The 20,653-nt window shown below is 34.2% G+C and overlaps 1 protein-coding gene across 1 annotated transcript; it reads right to left on the bottom strand.

Annotated features, from left to right (window-relative positions):
• Window positions 1-16,342: 16,342 nt before the first annotated feature.
• Window positions 16,343-16,972, bottom strand: LOC148166624 (uncharacterized). Its single transcript, XM_088048817.1, has 2 exons — window positions 16,893-16,972; window positions 16,343-16,842 (listed from the first exon to the last, which is right to left on the bottom strand). Exon 2 carries the CDS (start codon window positions 16,837-16,839, stop codon window positions 16,498-16,500), a length of 342 nt encoding a protein of 113 aa, XP_087904943.1. The 5' UTR covers window positions 16,840-16,842; window positions 16,893-16,972; the 3' UTR covers window positions 16,343-16,497.
• Between the last annotated feature and the right edge of the window lie 3,681 nt (window positions 16,973-20,653).

Raw genomic sequence — 20,653 nt, 5'->3', positions numbered from 1 at the left:
TTTAAACTTTTTTTTTGAACATCACTCCACTCTTTGTCTTATAACTTCTTAATGACAAAGGGTACAAATTTGTTTAACACCGCGTTAAAAAAGAGAGATCTCAACCTTTACAATGACGTATCACAAAAAAAATTCAAGGTACCAATTTAAGAGCTCTCTGCAAAAAAGTGCCAAAAAGTTTCAAAAATCGCGCGTTTTTCGAAATTTTCATCAGTTTTCCTCAAATATCTTGGCTAAAACCAACTCTCCCGGCAACTTCTATAGTTCGTTGAGAAGCTTATTGAATTTCCTAATCAATGATGTATTATAGAGTTTTATAAGGTTGCGAGTTGTTAAGCAAAACTGAAACAACCAAAAATGGACACCTAATTTACAAATATCTCTGAGTCCTGACCTGACGGAGCAGGAGACAATTCTACCTTAGAAATGACTTTCGACAGCTGCGGTACAAATTCCGGCCAAAATCTGTTGACCAAAATAATTAATTAATCCGGCGCCTCCACCATTTTTAAACTTTTTTTTTTTTTTTACATCACTCCACTCTTTGTCTTGTAACTTTTTAAACGTAAGAGATAAAAATTTCTTTAACACCGCGTTAGAAAGCAGAGATCTCGTTTTACAATAAAAAATGTCAAAAAGAAAAAAAAATTGTCATTAGTTTTGCTCAAATATCATGGCAAAAACTAGCTCTCTACAGTTATTCTTAACAAGATCTAAGAATCTGAAGTCTGTGGGAAAATGTGTATAAAACATGCAAATTTCCTAGAAGCGCGACCCTGTCCCTTGACCTTTTCTTTATTCATACGCATTCTGACCCGATCACAATTTTTACCAACAAAAATTATAATAATTATTTAACAAGGAAATTCCACAAATGCAAAACTCAAATTCAATGAGTAACCTGAATAAATAATTTTGGTAATAAAGTGCTACCAACTTGTAAAAACTCCTCGTAAGAAGTGAATTTGAGCTCATTGAAATGATCTGGATTGATTACAACTGATTAGTGGCAGTCTCGCTTTTCCAATTTCGCCTCCGAATTATCGAAAACTTTTAATAAATGACGTCGATCAATTAAAGAAGTTTGAATGTAAGTGACAAAGAAAAATGTAATTAAGAAAAATCCTCGGATTAAAATTCCCAACAGCCAAACCGAACACTCTTAAGCACAGATCTAATTGATTGATAACTTAAATTTACTTAATATAAAAACAGAGAGAGAGAGAAATCCGGAAGTTCGACTTCGATTAACGTCCCTTCGAAGCTAATCCTTCATTGTTATACCAGAGACAATGATTGTCTTTGCGTGGAAATAAATTTCTCCGAGTACGTAATATCCTAAGACTTCATGGTCCGAAATTACAAAAATCCCGAACGAAGACAATAAAACCTTTGCAATACTAGCCGGGATTAGAGATTGGCGTTGTTTTATTTTAGAAGCTCGTTTCATACTACTTCGCTGCGATATTGCACGTCTAACTTGCATTGTATTGGTTTTTAATCCGATCAGATTTATAGTCTTAAGACAACAAAAATATGATAAGTGTACATGTCGAGACGCGAAATTCAATTACAAAATGCACCGCAAGAGAACGAATTAAATGTCGCCAGTTTCCCAAGAATTTGTCTGCAGATGTACGGTCAGACAGGCGCACTATTGCAATTCGAGATGTTGAGAAGAGCGCTGAATTAACAAAAAGATAATAAAATTGCGATTGTAGTGGAAGTTGGAAGGTTTTGTACTGTTTACTTCGATAAGTGGTTTTTGTTAAAAAGAGTCGTTTTATTGACTGATAGTTTTTAACATAGAAACCGTTTTTAAATTAGTTTGCGTGTGGCTGAATGAAAATATTTGGCGATTTGTTGATTGGAAATATCGCAATTTCAAAATTTAATTGCACAAAAATGTCGTTTTTAATTAGAGCTTTTTCACTGGATATCTGACTATACAGGGTGTTATGTCAGTAAAGCACGTGCCGCCCCTGACTAATCGTGTCAAATGTGACAGACGTTTGTCACTCTCGTTTTTGTCATTACCAAGCCACTATGTTTTCAGTCAATCTTTAATAATTTTATCCTTGCAAAAAATGCTTTGTAAATTTCAACGCCGCCTCTTACTAACAGTGAAAAGATTCACTCTGCATTATACAAGGTGTTTATAAATGATTCTAGCATCATGAGTGGCTCTGGAATTCCTGTCATTCACTGTTTTGCCGCTTGGTTTTTATAGTGTATTTAGCTTTTTGAGAATGACATTAGTGACAAGTAAAAACTATGCAGGTGCCCGGAGGATTTCCAATTATTTTCAGCAACTCCTCATTGCTCACATGAAAAATTGGCCCTACTGAAATTGTTTTTAGAGTAGAATTGTTCGCCGAAACCCTGCAAATGCTTCATCAAAAGCAACTTTTTCATAAATTGAGTTGAATTATTTTTTTTAATCAGTAAAGTTAGGTTAGAAATACAATTAGTAAAGTGCCATTTCAATATGAGCCATAGATGACAGTAGTGAGAGAATGGGGAGGCAAACGAGGTCATCCCAAGGCCATTCTAAGGCCACCTCCCACCCTAGTTTTTCCCCAAGGTCAATTGCGGCAGTGTCCACCCGACCACCGACCAGGGACAGTCTCCCTTAACTCTCCATCTAGTCATGCGCTATTTCCGTTTTACGTGTACTGGTGGTAGTTTGTTCAGTGAAACTTGTTATTTCAATCAATTGGGCCATTTGGACTTGGATGGTAGTTCCCTGCAAAGATTTTTTACTTTGTCAGATTATTGCAAGTGTTGCTACGATAAAAGAAAAGAAGAAGCAAGTCGTGTGACGCCCCCATGTGAAACGTTTGATAGTACCGAATTTACCATCGACGTCATTTGTGATGAGAAGAAATTGAGGGAATGCATTCAAGAATATGGAAAACCGTGTAAGGATTGTAAGGAGATATTTTTCAAAGTGACTTCAGTGGAACCTTACAATACAACACCATTAGTGACAACATGGCAGTGATTACCAAATTATTATCGACATACATTGATTTGGGTCTCCTAACAGTTGAACGCCACAGAATAGTTTATTTGGCCTTGAACCCAGTGCTCACCAGTCTCGCTCTCCGTCATTAATTGATGAGTAATCACCATGACCGAAGATATTATCGAATACCCGTTGAAACAAATGAAGTGTTTTGAAGATCGGTTGTTGACATTTCACGATTGGCCGCTAAAAGATGTTGATCCATTAAAATTAGCCAACAACGGGTTTTACTACCTCAAGAAGTTCGATATTGTGCGCTGTTTTCATTGCAACATCGAGCTGGGATCATTTCGTTCAACGGATGTAATTTCCGAAGAACATCTCAAGTATTCAAAGGATTGTGGTTTTGCAAAACTCTGTGTTAGTAATAAAAAGTTTTATAGGATTGAATATATTGTGATCATCCTACTTATTACAAAAATTGTATGTATAATGTTGACTTATAATAAATACTGTTAAAGAAATGTTGTTGACCTTGCGGAGACGTTGACCGAATAATGCACACCTATGACTCGTCATTGCAGCCTGCAGCTCTACGGTTTCTTTTTAAGATCGATTCTCGATCTTCAGAAAAACCTTTCAAGTTTTTCAGCAGCAGTTGCTGCTTAAAAATGACGGAAAAGTTAAGCAAAGCTGAGTGAAAAAAAGTGGCTTTGAACACCACAGAGTTAAGCAAAGCTGAGTGACCTTGAAAAAAAAAGTGACCTTGGAAAAAAGTGGCCTTGAAAGAAAATGTAACCTTGAAACTAAAAAAATGCTATCGTGTATAAATTGAGTGGTGTAATGGAATAGAGGGTTAGTTCAAGATGTGTTCCGAAGAAAATACCGTTGACTATGTGTGTCCTCCATATGCAAACCCCATGTTGGTGGGTGAGCGTATGTTCTTTTTAAACAAGAGCAAATCAAAGTATGTGAGTGTCGGTTTAGATGTGAACGTTCGTTTTACCCCAATTATCCATTTGGGTAAAATACTTGGTGTACCAACGGGTGTGGAGCTGACGAAGGAAGAATTTCTCACTTTTTTGCAACACAAAGAGTGGATCTTCAGCGCTTTGGATGGAAAACAACCAATGAATATCATGAAGTCAACACCCACATTCACCCTCCGAGTAATCGAACAGCAATACAAGATGTTGTTGATCCAAAAGAACAATGGTATCGATCATTATTTATATTTTGGAAAAGAGTCGCTACAAAAATTATTTCAACTGAAACCAGTACTTAATGATTATTTGGGGAAACTAGGACAACACCAATTTGAGGAATTCTTTGAAAACACCAAACGAAGGGTAATTTCTAAGCAGGGTGGTGACCCTCTTAAACATATAGAAGAGTTGACATTTGACAACACCCCTAACAACAACATATTGATGGAGTTGCGATACAGATATCCCGAGTTTATTATATCACAACTAAATGAGTTTTATAGATGTAAAATGCCTTTTTGATGTATCAATAAACAAATGATTATATATATATTTATTTTATTAAAAAAACATTTAAGTAAGGATGTTTGATAGATTAATCCAAGAGTTGTGCTTATCATCCATTTGCCACCATTTCACATAAGCCTTTTTACCTTTCCTGCGAAGTATTTTTTCAACCAAGTGTACACCGTGTAATGAAGGTGGTACTAATTGTAATTCTTGCTCGTAAAAACTCCCGGCTATGTTTTCATTAAACATGTCGCGTAATAAATATGTACGTGGGTAGGTGTTGTTTACCTTATAAACGGTAAAGACCTCATTTGAATATTTTGGTAAGTAACCCTTTTGAAAAATCGACCTATATTTGCTAATTCTAACGACATCATTCAGGTGAAAGCGAGGTGTTTTAGGGTCGACAGTTTTTAATTTATCGTATACATTATGTAAGATGTTTTTAGCATTTCTTTTATTAACTTTTCGGGGCTCCATTTGAATCGTTCTGTGTTTGGTAGCATTGTATTTTTCCACTATTGAATCTAAAATATCTATCCATTTATAGTTGCCTCTATAGCTGAATTCTTTCCATAATTTATTTTTTAATGTGCGGTTAACTCTTTCTACAATACTGGCTTTTAAATTTGAGAATGTACGATAGTGTTGTATTCCATGCTTTTCCATTAAAGCTTGAAAATGTGTATTTAAAAATTCTTTTCCATCATCAGATTGAATTTTTGAAACGGGATATTTTATTCTATCCAAAATGGTACTCATCGCTTTGGTTACTTCAAGACCAGTTTTAGTTTTTAGGGGGATACAATCAACAGATTTTGAAAACACATTTATGTATACTAAAATGTAATTATATCCTTTATTGGTTTTTGAATAATCACGCATATCAATGAGATCAACTTGACCCAAATCTGTTAAGCCTTTAATTATTACATGTCTACGAGGATAATGGACCCTGGCTGGTTTGTGTAATAAATTAACCAATTGTCTCTTGAGACTTGTTTTGTTGACCTCCTTTTTGCGCTGTTTTGGAGTGGGTTTCTTCATTTAAAAGTTCCAGTCGTATGAGTAGTTCGAAAAATAACGTAGTGTCCTGCGTGGCCGAAACTTGTCTGAACCAAATCAAATCTCCTTTGTTTAAAATTGATCCTTTCTTCAAATTTGCTTTTGTGTTGTGCACGACTTCAACTCCAGATGGTTTGCAAGTATAATTTATCACTGTGGCTTTATCGTAAGGAAAAATGTAATGTTGTGATTTATGCGGAAACAATTTATAAATAATTTCTGAGTCTTCACGGGTTGCATATAAATGTATGTGGGTTGTTGAATAAAGTTTTTCTGATGGTTGTAAAACTTTTGTAGAGTTTTTCTCAAACAATCGTTCAAACTGATGTTCCGAAATGTGATTGTAGAATTTATCTATCGTCATGGTAGCTGGTATACTAAACAATTTTCCATTACTGATCCATTAATATATTATTTTTGCTTCGCGTAACTCATCGATAATTTCATTAATCTCATTCGTGTGATTGGTATTTCCAGCTTTTTTCGATGCCATCAAGAGTCGTAAGCGATTTACCAATTTGTTAGGGTTTTTCCACGGTACAAATTCGACATTTTTTTTCAAATCATCCAGACGCATTCCTTTACCTCTGCGTACCGGTGTTTCATGATATATCGTTGACACGCTACCACTACGGGGACGTGATTGAATAATATTTTTATACTTGTATCCAACATTGCCACTAATCTGTGATGTGGGATCGTAATTCTTTCTATTAGCATTTGTGGCTTGAACAATAGAGATGTAATGATTATGATCTAATATTGTGTATCCATGTGGAATCTTTTTAAACAATAATTCCATTAATCCAACTGTTTGTGGAAATTTGAGTCCTTTGACGTAAATCATAGTATCATCAAAATCAATCTCAGAGTCACCAATATAACATTTAGCCAATTCATGATCAAAGCGTACTCCATATTTATGATCAAACGCATCTTCAGTGTCTGTAATCATTTGTTCAATATAGTCTCTAGCTAGACCACCCCACTGATCTAAAAACTCTTGGAATTCCTTGGAATTTTGCAATGTTAGTACTTGGCTTTTAAATTCATCGATACTTGGGGATTCAGGTGAGTCAGGTTTAAATTCGGTCACTGGAACACTTTTTAAAAATTCCGGAGTTTTAGAGGTCGTTTGTTGTTGTTGTTTAATCGGTACGGCGGGTGTGGATGTAGTGAAAGATGTCGGTAATTCGGTTTTAACCATTGGTTTTTCTCGTTTGAGTTCAGTTAATAAACTGTGAATGGGGTCAGTAATTGGTTGATATTGACGTTGTATTTTAGACTGAGACATAACTATATCAGTATTAAGGGATCGTAACTTTTGTTTAACATTGCGTCTTGCTTTGTCTAACGCGAGAGCGGTATGTTTATCCATATTGCAACGACTACACTGAGTTGAAAATGCTTTTCAAGGATTAATAAATGTATCAAACTTTTGTCTATAACGACCTTTCATCACATCACTTTCTTTATCAATCACAAGAAAACTAAACGGTTCGATCCAACACTTTTGCGCCATTTTTTTAAACTGAATAAATGATAAACCTGTTTGATTCCCGTGATCATTATATATATGTTTTAAATTTGTTTCATCTTGGGGGAAAATCACTAGAAAATTCGCATTATCTCGAATAATCTGTTTTGGAATTGCCGAATATGTTTGAGCTAAATAGAATGGATCCAAGTTATAATGTCTACCATATGCAAAGTAGTCGCGAATAATATTTTGATTACTTGTAAGAACATCATCAAATATAACAACACTATAAGGTTCAGCTTCTTGTGGTGGTATGATGTCTTCATGATTCTCGTACTCGATGTATCCAATTTCAGGAATTGCTTCAAAGACCTTTTTTAAAAACTGATACTTGGGTTGATTAATAGTCTTACTATATAAATAAATATTACGATAGCGTAGACCATTATTTTCTGTTAAAAGACTAATTAAAGCATTAGTCTTTCCTGAACCGGATTTTCCAATAATTAATCCTCTTTTGGAATTGGCACCAATTAGAGCACTATGTCGTATAAAAGAAGGAATATCACACACATAATCATGGTTAACAACTTTTAATTTTTCCTTTTGTTTTACAAGCTCCATTCTTACGACTAACTATATACAAAGTAAACATATTAATTTATACAGATTTTAATGCTAATTCTAGAAAGGTGTCAAACCTAATTTGACGATCTATATCGAAATGACCCCAAGCGAGTGTTTTTGGTGATTTTTTTATTAAAAACCTTTTATCGTCCAAACCAGAAAGAGCGACCTTGTTTCGTAATTCAGAAAACATTTCGTGTAAATAAGATTTAAAAACAGACATACAACAAATAATTGTAGCATTTGTTTCAACAACTTTTACATAATCCAAAAGTTGTAATTTAGTTTCGGTGATGTGTTTACTAATACCTTTAGCTCTTTTAATTAGTTTATTTTCTAATTCAACACAATAAGCTTTTGCACCCGTTCCATAAAACGCTTTCACCGCCTGTTCACAAAATTCCACTTTAAAATTTCCTAGTTTTGATTTATTTGGGGTAATACCATAAGGGTTATTGCGTGGGAAATTTGATAAATCAAAGCGTTCACTGCTTGCTTGAATATCTTGGTAAACATCATCACAGAAAATCTCTAAAATGAATGAATCGGTGTCGGTGTATAATAAATTTAGATTATTTCTATATTGGGGTTGTAAAAAGTCATAATAAAAACCATACATGACATACTTGGCCAATTCTAAAATACAAAATCCAACATAAACAGGTTTATCATACACGATTTTCACTCTATTCATTTGAATTGCAACCAGTTCTTCACAAAAAATTGTACAATTTTTAAAACTTGCTTTAGATATCCAAGTTTCAGTTCCAAATTGTTTCCCTCTCTTACCCCAGTGTGAAGCCAATTTTATATCAACACGTTTATCAACATTTTCTATACATTTACCATACACGCTATTAACGAGTAATTTAAATAAATCTTTTTCAAATTTTGTTTGTGCTTTATTGCGTAAATTTGTATTCAAAGCAACATACTTTTGAAGCCAATTGGATTGTTTAAATTTTAATATTCTATGAATTTTTATCAACTGTAAGCCATGTTTAAGACACTGCTTTAAATTTTTATAATGAATAATATAGTTAGTTTTGTTATATAAATTTGGAATTAATTTTGGATATTTACTATTGGGTGGTAATATGCTTTCGGGGCAAAACGGCATATCATTATGCAAATCATGTAAATCTTCGGGATACTGCAAATCAACTTCCAAAACGTATCCGATATCCGACTCATCTTCAAGTGTAAAAATATCGAAAAGCTGAATTTCTTCATCAGTTAAAAATTCGAACGCACCAAAGGGTAGTTTTTGTATCATTGAAAAGCCATAGAGATTTGTAGCGTCAAAATAAGTTATATAACTTGTTGGAAGCGAGTCATCATAATTTTTTAAATATTTATTATTGGCGGTGGCATATCGTTTGATACAAGAACTAACACCACCTCGAATACCTTTTTTAAAAAAATGAAGCATATCTATATCGGTTAAAAGTTCCAATTTTACTTTAGTAGATTTTAGCATTGCATCCCAACTAAGCGATGGAGCGGTTACATAATGAGCAGGATCTAATTTATAATGTTCCAAACAAATACTTCTAAAATTTTCAAAAATATCAGCCAATAGTAACACATCAGTTTTTAAATAAATATCAGAGTAATCAGCCAAATTTGTACATTTAAAAACATTCCATACTTTTTGAGCTCTCTCATAATCCGAATCAGATATTGGTTGTTCTCTAAGGTTATCGAAAAATTCATCTTTTGTTGGTAAATTTGGATAATTTAATTTTGAAAAATCATCAATGAAGGAATAGGGGAAAACACCCTTTTGTCTAATCAAACAAAATTCCTCATCAATACTAAAATATTTGTTTACAATATTACATTGGTGTGATTCCAATGTATTTGCCAATTTTTCCAATGATGTAGCTAAAAATTGAAATGAATCCACGAATCGTAATTTTAAATATTTTGGTTGAATTTTGCCTGTTGCATCTGGATAGTTACCGACATGAACATACTTTCCAAAAGTTATATATTTTTCGGTAGTTTTACCAATTACATCCAACTTTTCTTCATGACAAGCTAATCTTTTGATAAATAAATGACAATCATAATTTGATAAATTGTGAAATACTACTGGTATAAAATTTGGAATCTGATACTGCAAGTTACATGATTGGTGGGCTGTACCGTTAAAACTACCTGTAAAATGATTGTGATCGCGAACTTTTACATCATTTTGTTTAAAGGGTTGTTCACATAAATAGCATTCCGTTGCCATGAAATGTTGATATTGTTGTTCTGGAGTTAGAGGAATCATTGGTTTTATAACACTAAAATAATTTTCGTATAAATGACGAACTTCAGCATCCAAAGCTGCTACAAAGTCATCAATACACTTTTCACCACGAAACAGTACAAATTTGGATAGAGAATCATTAAACGAACAGTGCAAGTAATATGCACAAGAGTATGGAATGTGTTTAAACGTTTTCATAGAAAATGATTCAGTTGGATTAGGTGAAACTGTACTTAAAGGTGTCAACATGGCTTCACAATCGCAATAGAAAATAAATGGGATTGGTAATTGACGTTGGAAAGCAGTAAATTCTAAAATATCTTCCCGAACTGTTTTACCAAATTTATTAATAACTGGATCTTTTGAGGGTAATTTCGTAACAATGTGGTTGCAATCATTTTCTAAATGTCTATCAAGTAATTTTTGAGTAGTGAACGATTGTAAACAACCATCGCAGAAAAATATTTTACCCTTATGTCTTGACATTTGACTTCTAACAAGTTTAGGTAAATTTATTATTGTGGCATAATGTTGATTACCACAACCATCTTCCAATAATAAGAGATTGATATGAGTAGCTCTTTTATTTGTTGTATAGTATAAAGGTCCGACTATATCATGAGTTCTCTCACCCTGGTTTGAACACGCTTCTAATCCATAAACATTTATAGAAATATTGTTTTGAGATTCAAAAATTTTTATCTGATCTAATTTAACCGGAAATTCAATATTACTAAAATCACATACGCTATTAAAGTCTTCGTAAGATGTTGTTAAGGTCTTTTTCCCATTTGGTTTTCTTAGCGCAGCCACTATGGCCCAGGCGAAGCAAAATACATCTCTGTTGACTACGTTTAAAACTGCCTGCTTTTTCGCAATGTACGGTGGAAGTCTGATGTAAGAGGAAGCTCGTAGTGGGTTGTAATAGTTGATTTTAATATCGAGGTGTAATAATTTAATTAAAGACCATCCTAAAATAATAGAAAATTAATTCTACAAACATGATGTAATGCTTCTTACCAGATTGTCTCTCTGCAAACTCCAACATTTTTTCATGCAGTTGCTCCCTCTGATCATTTATGTAGTCTGTTAAATCTAAACCAAAAGTGATAATCTTGTTTGGAGTCGTAAACGATTTGACCTCAAACTCATCCTCAGCATCCGACTGCTTTACGTAAAACCCAAACAATTCTAGATTCACTTTTAACGTTTTCATTTTCTGTAAATGTAACTTTAGTAACTGTTTGAATTTTGAATCAATGCTCGCAAAAAACTGTTTCAAATCTATATAATCCATATCGGGGTAAAGTCGGTAGGTCGCAATTCTACTTTTAAACGCACTCTGAATTAACGCCACACCATCTTCTACTTTAAACAAACTTTTTTGTAGATGTTGAGCACTTTTGTAATGGTTGCAAAGAGATGTCTGAGGAATGGTGATTTGACAGCTTTCACAAAATGCTAAAAGTAAAACATAAATTAATAATTATTAACAACTTGTTAATTACCGGTTGATCTTTTTGAATTGGGTACTGAATCAACCGCTCTCTTCCTTTTCCCTTGACTACTCTGTAAACGTCTGTTGCAAGCAGCTTCACTATGCTTCAAACGGGTTTCTTTGGTTTTGAATAGAAAACCACATTTTTCACATGGGAACTTGATCTTTAATTAAAACCAATTAGTACCCATTATTTGATAAAAATTATCACATACCTCCTTTGTAAAGAGAGTATCCTTTATAAACAATGAAAAAACATGATAATTTTGATTTATACTCCTCCAACATTAAACATAAAAACAAGACATAAAAGTGTCGATTAAAAAATATCTTTTTTACGCAATTTAATCAAACACTTTCTTTTTGATATGGCAGCTTTACGTTTTCTTTCAATTCTTTTAATAATTTTGTCATCTAATTCTTCATGTACTGGGGAAGGAATATTGGCATATAGGTCATCTTCCTCATCAGGAAAGGGATTAGGAGAAGGAGGAGGAGGAGGAGGAGTATTTATAAACATTGTTGGAGGTGTTAATAATTTTTCCAAATTAGAAGTGTTACTATCGAATAAGTTTGGTGAAAAAATAATTTCAGATTTTGGGGTAGATGTTATAGAGGGATTAAAATCGAACGACTCATCGGAGGAGGGGGCTGCCTTTCCCCACGACTCGTTAAAGTCAGATTTATTAAATGAAAATGATAAAACACTCTCACTTTTCGACTTTACTGATGGATCTGAATTTGAGCGACGTGAGATTATATATGTTTTTGAAAGTGGAGAAGGACTATCAACAGTTTCAACCAATGAATCTGATAAAACGGGTAACGATTTGTCAGGGGTGGAAGGGTTTGGAAAAAACGATTCAATTAGTTCTTGAGTTTCAAGGTTTAGCATTTTCGAAATATAATTTTGAATATCAGACTCATGTTTTATATCTAATATTGTAGGAGTCGTCACACTTCGTTTAATGTCTAAAGTGGTGGGTGGTTGCACCAAAATATTTTCAAGAATAACTATTTTTTTGTAAGGGTTACAACCAGGTTCACCCTCCAGACATCTTTGTAAAAGCGTGGTACTTACGGGTTCTGATGAAGAATGCTGTGTTTCAACATGTGGAGTAGAGGGTGGATTCTCTACGTTCTGTTGTGAACACTTATGACACTCACACCCTCTCGACGTAGAGGGTTGACTACACGGTTGAAAAGATTCTATAAATTTTTTCATTGTTTATGGTATAATGTTTACAGTGCTAACGAGAAAGCAAACTGAAGTAGGACTGTACTCCTTAATCTTTTATATGCAACTGCAACCATGCAATTCTACAACCCCCCTCTTTTCAGGAAATCACAAGGTTAACCTTGTTTTAAACATTATTTTGAACAAAGGAAATAAATCTATTTTAATTTTTTTTATTAACATCGATATTAAAAAATGCCTTCGCTAACATCTTAACATTGCTTAGAGCACAGATACAATTTTGTGATGTATGACTCATACAGGAAGGGATACCGTATTGAAGACTTGGATTTTCGGGAAGTAGAATTAAATCCTTGTTTAAAAATGTTCGAAGATAATTAGCTTTTTCAAGTCCTTTAACATAAATCTTCTTAACATTCTTCACCACTGTTTGTAGAATAACCTTGAACTTTTCCTGTTCAATCCATCCGGTCTGCCACTTTATACAATGGTGGAACTTCATAAGCCATTTAGCTTGTCTTTTTCGATCGTTGGATAATTTTGAAAATTTAAAGGGTTCTTGGAAAACATAATGTTCCATTTGTAGATGGTTATTTAAAATTGCCAATTCTTTAACAATAAATGTTTTCTTTCCCACATAAAAACCTTGAACGTCCACAATCACACTATCGGTCTCCATTTCACACTCCTTTTACAGCTTTCGTTAGAGGATTATATGAAAACATTCGATCTGATATTAAAAGGGCAAAGATATTTGTATTTGCTTCGATAGGTTTTTCTGTTTCTAACTCTATTCTAACAGATACAGCTTGTTGTGCTAAATTGCTTCGTTGATTACTGGTATCGATGTGAATCAGTGGATATTTTGTTATAAACTGCTGTAGTGTAATGTTGACTTCACTTTTATTGATATTATAAAAAGTTGATCTAAATTGAGTGAACATTTCATATAATGTTGACACTTGATTCTGCTCAAATGAAACATTAATGTTTTCATATGGATATACCTCATTGTTTAGATAAACTCGAATATTTGTGATATTACAATTATCAAATTCACTGAAATCTTTTTTTAAATTCCCTTCTCTATCAGTTTGGAAGGCTATTAAAATGTGTCTAGGCGTTTCAAAAGTGGTTGTTGTTTTTACTGGCCAATTATGTTTTTTTGTTCCTGGTATGAGAGGACATGTATGTAAATCCCACGTTCTAAAGCCGACCATCAAATCTTTTCCTTTTTCAATTATTTTTGTTAGAGCTAATTCTTCTTTTAAATTTGGTGTAATATGTTTGTTTCTCCATACAATCTTATCAATGACAACGGTAGCTTCCTCGGTTGAATTTTCTTTTTTGTTAATTAGTGCGTTTTTATCGGTATTACTTCTAATTAATATTAGTTCTTGAGGCATATTTACAAGAACTTTATCAAAATCTTCCATCATACCGAAAATCATACTTAATGGTATGCAAGCATTAAATTTCCCATTTTTTACAATCGTACAAGGTTTATCTGGGAACCATCCTGCATTTCCTAATTTAATACTTTCAGCTTGATTAAACGAAACCAATCCTTTTATGGTTGAAGTTATTCCTGGTTTTGTACAAGAATCAATCTTATGACCATTGAGCTCTAGTCGAATTTCGTTAAATAGGGATAATATACCGTTTGACACTAACTCTGTATCTGTTGCAATTTGTGAAGTATCATTTGCCTTGACTATTTTTCCCGAGATATAAAGATAACTGTCTTTTGGAAAAACACACAAATCTTCCTTGAGACTTATTCTGATTTCATCATTGTGATTAAAATTAGAAAAATAACTTAGCGAAGATTGAAATTCCTTTCTAGTTATACTATCATCGATAGATATTGGATCTTGAACATTCAACATTTTACACGAGTTTAAATCCAAGACTTATTAAAAATTGTTTGTTAGTTGTAGTTAACACTTCCACACACTTCTTCTTACTAACTAGTTTCTTACATGAATAGGGTTTATAAGGTTTGAACAAAAGACCCATACCTTAACCTTGCTTCTGTAAATTTACTACCACTGTCACGGTTTCGTTTTGGAAATTGATGAGTTTCCCCTCTTGATCTACTATTTTAAGGGTTATATTTCGAATCTTATCGGTATTGAGTGGGAGGTATGTTACATGTTCAGGGGCCTCTATTATTTTGAACCCTGGTGGGACAGAGATACTAAATAAATGTAGGGTATGCGATTCTTTTCCGTTTTTAAAACTACCCACTGTCACATTAGATTCTATACAAATACTAGACACTCTCATTATTTCCGCTATGTTATCTGATTCAAGCCCGGTATTTTTTTTAATTTTTTTCGTTGAAGTGAAACCAAAAAGTGGTCCGATTGAGTTAGGTATATTAAAATCTATTTCATGTGTTGACTTAATATGTGTGTGGAGAGTATTTGGATTTCCATATAATTCCAAAACAGCGTCGGGAAAATCTTTTCCAATTTGTTTATTTAAATAGTTCGAAATATCTTGTAACTGATAACACCCAATAGGAATTGTATACACCTTTCCACCAAACTTGAACACATTAATGTCTGAATCTACATTTGGAATACTATTGAACGCTTCAAATGAAACTAATCCTAACACATATGTCCCATCTTCAATTTCCACGGGTGGGTTGAAATCAGCACTTAAAACAGATGATTTTCCAGTAAATACAAACAACATTTTGCTTCACTTATTTCTCCTTTAATGATCGATTTCTTCTCCGAACATTTGTATATAAAAAGTTTACACACAATTGTCCACAATTATGTGATTCAAATTTTTGATATCTATCATGATTATATCTGATTTTATTCATCCGATTATCACTTTTAAAATATTTCACAGCTTCTCTTGGGGGTGGTAATTGTCCCATACTGTCGAAATAGATTACATTGTTTCGTCGTTTTATATAAGCTGTCCAATGTGTTCCTTCACCTTTAGAATGATCCATATTGATGATACCAGTTTCATATAATTTAATCCGGTGGGGTAGTTTTGTTCTCATAAAAATCCCACGGAAATATGGAATTTTTAATTTTTTTACTATTGTAGCGAGTTCAATATTATTTAACGCCCGTTGCGTTTTCCAGAATTTTTTAAATACCATTGATAAGGTCCTAGATATAAACCTTTTCCACTTTTCTTTCCCAACCCTTTCCCTGTACTAAGAGTATTTAGGCTTTCCATAGCTTTATTATGGCGTTGTGTTTCTTCCAACATTTGTTTATCTGATTTAGCTTTATTTACCGCTGTAGCAATACCTGCAGCTCCACCCCCTAACGCTCCAAGAGCCCCTAATAATGGAAGAAGAAAGGGTAGAAACCCTCCACGTTTTGCTGCTGTAAAGTTGGGTGCTTTTACTACCCGAGTTTTACGCGATTTTCGTTTACTCTTCTTCACACCTAAACCGATCTTCACTTTACCCTTCATTATATTTTTAACTAAAAAAGCTGCTGCTTTTTCACCTACTGAGGCGTCTTTTGATTTAAGTCTTTCACTCGCTTGTTGAATTAATTCACGATCAGCCTGATGTCGGGTTGGTAAATCGGTGGATTTACTGTATACAATGTCGTGTTTTTTACAATACTCGTCTAGTGGATTAATACCCTTATCACCTCTTGCTAATCTTTTATCTAATTGAGTTCTGGGACCGCAGAAGCTTTTAGAGGAAAGAATATTGTATTGGGATGGTATATATTTTTTTAACTTACTTATATGAAGGAATATGCCACTCTATATTCTTTATTTTATCTAATGTTCTTTTAATAATTGAACCTCCTGTTTTCTTCTTAGTAACACACGATTTTCTTTTCATGCTTTTAATCTCTACACATATTCAAGACTAATACAATATATGTTTTCACATGCCTTATATACCTCTAATCACTACTTATCTCATCATCGGACCAAGATTCAAAACAGGTTTCATCCCCCAATCCACTATCACTACTACTTTCGAATTCTTCATCAGTGTCATAATATATTTCACTTCGCACTGCAGAAGTATAGTCTATATAATACATAATTTGACACTCCTCTTCACCCCTACAACTTCTTGGTCCCTCATCACATATAATTAAATTACAGTGATGGCACTGATAATGAGTTGGTCCGACTGAATGGATATGATAAAGCGTCAACCAATTTTTTTGTTGAAGCTTAATGCACCATTTACAGATGAAATCTTCCTCTTCATCTTCCCAAACTTTGTAACAATACATATTCTAAAAAATAATAATTACTTCTGGTACCCATAAATTACTCACTTGTTAACCTTTTTCACTTTCACGTATGCGGATGCAACTAAACTGCATGAAGGTGCATCCGACAGCAATAAGGAAAACTAAAAGACCTTGAACCGTCTGGCTAAAGTCCTTCGTAATAAAGGAGGGGACTTCTTATAAAACACCGTCAATCATATCAGTTGATAGTTAGTCGCAACAATGGGTAGGAAGCTGTTCTGTAAGTATTCTTTCAATTATTAACAATTGTTAATTACTTTATTTTTAACAGTGGTTCAATGTGGTTTGGTAAAAAACCATTGGGTGAAGCCCAAAAACTTGGCTAAACATTTAGCCAAGTGTCGGGCTGCCTTGGTCGCGCCGCCTCCACTGCCAGAGGACCCATGGCAGCCACCATTTGAACCTAAGGAGGAGCGGTATAAGTTTGTACAACTCCCCATCTTCTTTTGGGATGAGGAGTTGTGGGCTTAAGACCCTAAATATGTATAGTTTTTTTTTTATAATAAAAAACTTTTTTTTTAATCAACTGTTTATTTAACCCAACTCGTAAGTATGATAACAAATATCCATCCTGTATATGATCTACAATTAAAGAATATCCATCCTGAAGAAATGAGTAAAAAATATCCATCCATTCTTTACATGAGTGGCGTTCAAGGTTAAGGAGATCCTGCATAGACATCAAATTAAACAATCCATTCTGTGGTGTTCAAAGCCACTTTTTTTCACTCAGCTTTGCTTAACTTTTCCGTCATTTTTAAGCAGCAACTGCTGCTGAAAAACTTGAAAGGTTTTTCTGAAGATCGAGAATCGATCTTAAAAAGAAACCGTAGAGCTGCAGGCTGCAATGACGAGTCATAGGTGTGCATTATTCGGTCAACGTCTCCGCAAGGTCAACAACATTTCTTTAACAGTATTTATTATAAGTCAACATTATACATACAATTTTTGTAATAAGTAGGATGATCACAATATATTCAATCCTATAAAACTTTTTATTACTAACACAGAGTTTTGCAAAACCACAATCCTTTGAATACTTGAGATGTTCTTCGGAAATTACATCCGTTGAACGAAATGATCCCAGCTCGATGTTGCAATGAAAACAGCGCACAATATCGAACTTCTTGAGGTAGTAAAACCCGTTGTTGGCTAATTTTAATGGATCAACATCTTTTAGCGGCCAATCGTGAAATGTCAACAACCGATCTTCAAAACACTTCATTTGTCTCAACGGGTATTCGATAATATCTTCGGTCATGGTGATTACTCATCAATTAATGACGGAGAGCGAGACTGGTGAGCACTGGGTTCAAGGCCAAATAAACTATTCTGTGGCGTTCAACTGTTAGGAGACCCAAATCAATGTATGTCGATAATAATTTGGTAACAAGTTATCACTGCCATGTTGTCACTAATGGTGTTGTATTGTAAGGTTCCACTGAAGTCACTTTGAAAAATATCTCCTTACAATCCTTACACGGTTTTCCATATTCTTGAATGCATTCCCTCAATTTCTTCTCATCACAAATGACGTCGATGGTAAATTCGGTACTATCAAACGTTTCACATGGGGGCGTCACACGACTTGCTTCTTCTTTTCTTTTATCGTAGCAACACTTGCAATAATCTGACAAAGTAAAAAATCTTTGCAGGGAACTACCATCCAAGTCCAAATGGCCCAATTGATTGAAATAACAAGTTTCACTAAACAAACTACCACCAGTACACGTAAAACGGAAATAGCGCATGACTAGATGGAGAGTTAAGGGAGACTGTCCCTGGTCGGTGGTCGGGTGGACACTGCCGCAATTGACCTTGGGGAAAAACTAGGGTGGGAGGTGGCCTTAGAATGGCCTTGGGATGACCTCGTTTGCCTCCCCATTCTCTCACTACTGATGACCTGATTCGTTTTTTTTTTAACGCTCGATATGTTAAAAATTATTGAATATGTCACTTACGTCAACGACGTTCCAGTGGCGGTTTCAAGTTTTTGATTTTCAGGCTTCAAACCACAACTAGAACGGTTTCTTGCCAAAATTAACTTCGCTCCTCGACTGAGGTTGACTGCAAATGTCATGTAAAAAAATCTACACCCACAATTTCTTTTTTATTTCATAGCCGCCATTGATGCTAAAATCATTTATAAACACCCTGTATTTAACTGAAATCTTCAATTCAAAAGGTCTAAATGTAATGTGATGGTAATTTGGAAAGACAATGCGAAAATTAAAATGACAATTACGAATTTTTTTTACGTCAAATAAATGCATCACTGTTATGACGTCCTTGGGACAATTTCCTATTAGTCACCCCACATCATTGTTTTTAAAGAAAATGAGTAATGGAGAAAAATCGCATTACATATTGCATTGTATTCATCACAATTAACATGGAATATCATGTCTGCTTTGAATTAATGTCATTTTTTTTGTTTCTGTATAAATAGTCTGAAATTTATGTCCATTTATTGAATACATTTCCGAGAAGTTGGCTTCGGTTGCAAATGGCGACCCAAGGTCGCAAATTTTTTGTAATCATGCGAATCACGTTTTGGGGTACAAAAGACGATCGCGGATTAGTTCTGTCGGAAATTCATTTGTTTGTTACATACCGTTTAGAAATTTGGAGAGAAAACTTCACTTAACTTAAGATGGAAAGTCTCACTAATTCATCGCAATGCGATCTTAAAGTTGACAGTTCTGGGGGACAATAACAGGGTTGCCACATCAAAATTTTAGTGATCCCTTAAAAAAATCCCTAGACACCACGAATTAAAATCAAAACGTTTTGGAAATCGTAAGCGAAAAAACAGAGTTGTTATAAATCCTACCTTGGTGTTCGGCCAAAAATTCCGTTTCTTCTCCTTCAAAAGTCCCTAGATTCGGGAAACATCTCTGGCAACGCTGGACATTAATACCAACCCTGTAAACTTAAAATTCCCAAAGTTACTTATCAAGAATCCAACCTCAAAAACGAAAAAATGTCAAATTGGCCCTTTGCAGCCTAAACCGACTAATTAAATAGAGAAGAATCGGCCCTGTTGGTAAATAATTATCATTGCCCCTTCAGGAAAGGATTTGTTTCTTTTATTAATAGGTCCGGGAGAAATAAAGGCAATCAATATCAAGAAGGGTAACAAATGCTGGCAATCTGCAGCAATTATTCAGGCGTTAGATAAACGGCAGGATCAATTTTGTTTCACTGCTAACCGAACTTGGGGTCATTTTGTCCATATTGTTCAATGGAGTGAAAATTAGAAATATCCTCCGCTGCACTGTGGCGGCCACTTATTTTCGTCGTTGTTTCCATTAACTGAGGAGGAATAATAATTAATCCTCGCTCAATATTCATCGTTGCAAAAAAAAGAAGCGAAAGCCGCGGTTTTTTTTCTCGCCATATTTTATTTAAAAATAGGCCTCTCATGTGTTGAAACAAAATAAGAAATGATGCTTGGAAGCGCGTGGAAAGACCGGAGTCGACTCCGGGACAGTAAGAGCAACCGGATCTTTGATAGATGCTTTACGCCTCAGCCGAATACTAAGTGGTTAGCATTAAGCCTCCTCTCTAGACCCCATACTAGCATAAGTTATTGCATATATCAGTTATATTTCTACTTTCGCTTGTGTGAACACTGATAACATTACGTTTTCTAACTTTTGGATAATTTATGTTTCGCCTGGAGATTTCGGTTTTATTGCCGGCGAGGGAGGGAAGATCTGATTTTTTTTAAAAAACGAAAAATTATCTCAACTCTCGTCTGCATTTTTTCCTCATTTCTATGCACGGATTA

The sequence above is a fragment of the Gnatocerus cornutus genome, unplaced genomic scaffold (genome assembly GCF_029298725.1).
Source record: "Gnatocerus cornutus isolate USDA-ARS CGAHR unplaced genomic scaffold, icGnaCorn1.1 ctg00000023.1, whole genome shotgun sequence".
Taxonomy (NCBI): Eukaryota; Metazoa; Arthropoda; class Insecta; order Coleoptera; family Tenebrionidae; genus Gnatocerus; species Gnatocerus cornutus.
The sequence above is the reverse complement of the archived record's forward strand: the minus strand, read 5'-3'. Positions and strand labels throughout refer to the sequence as shown.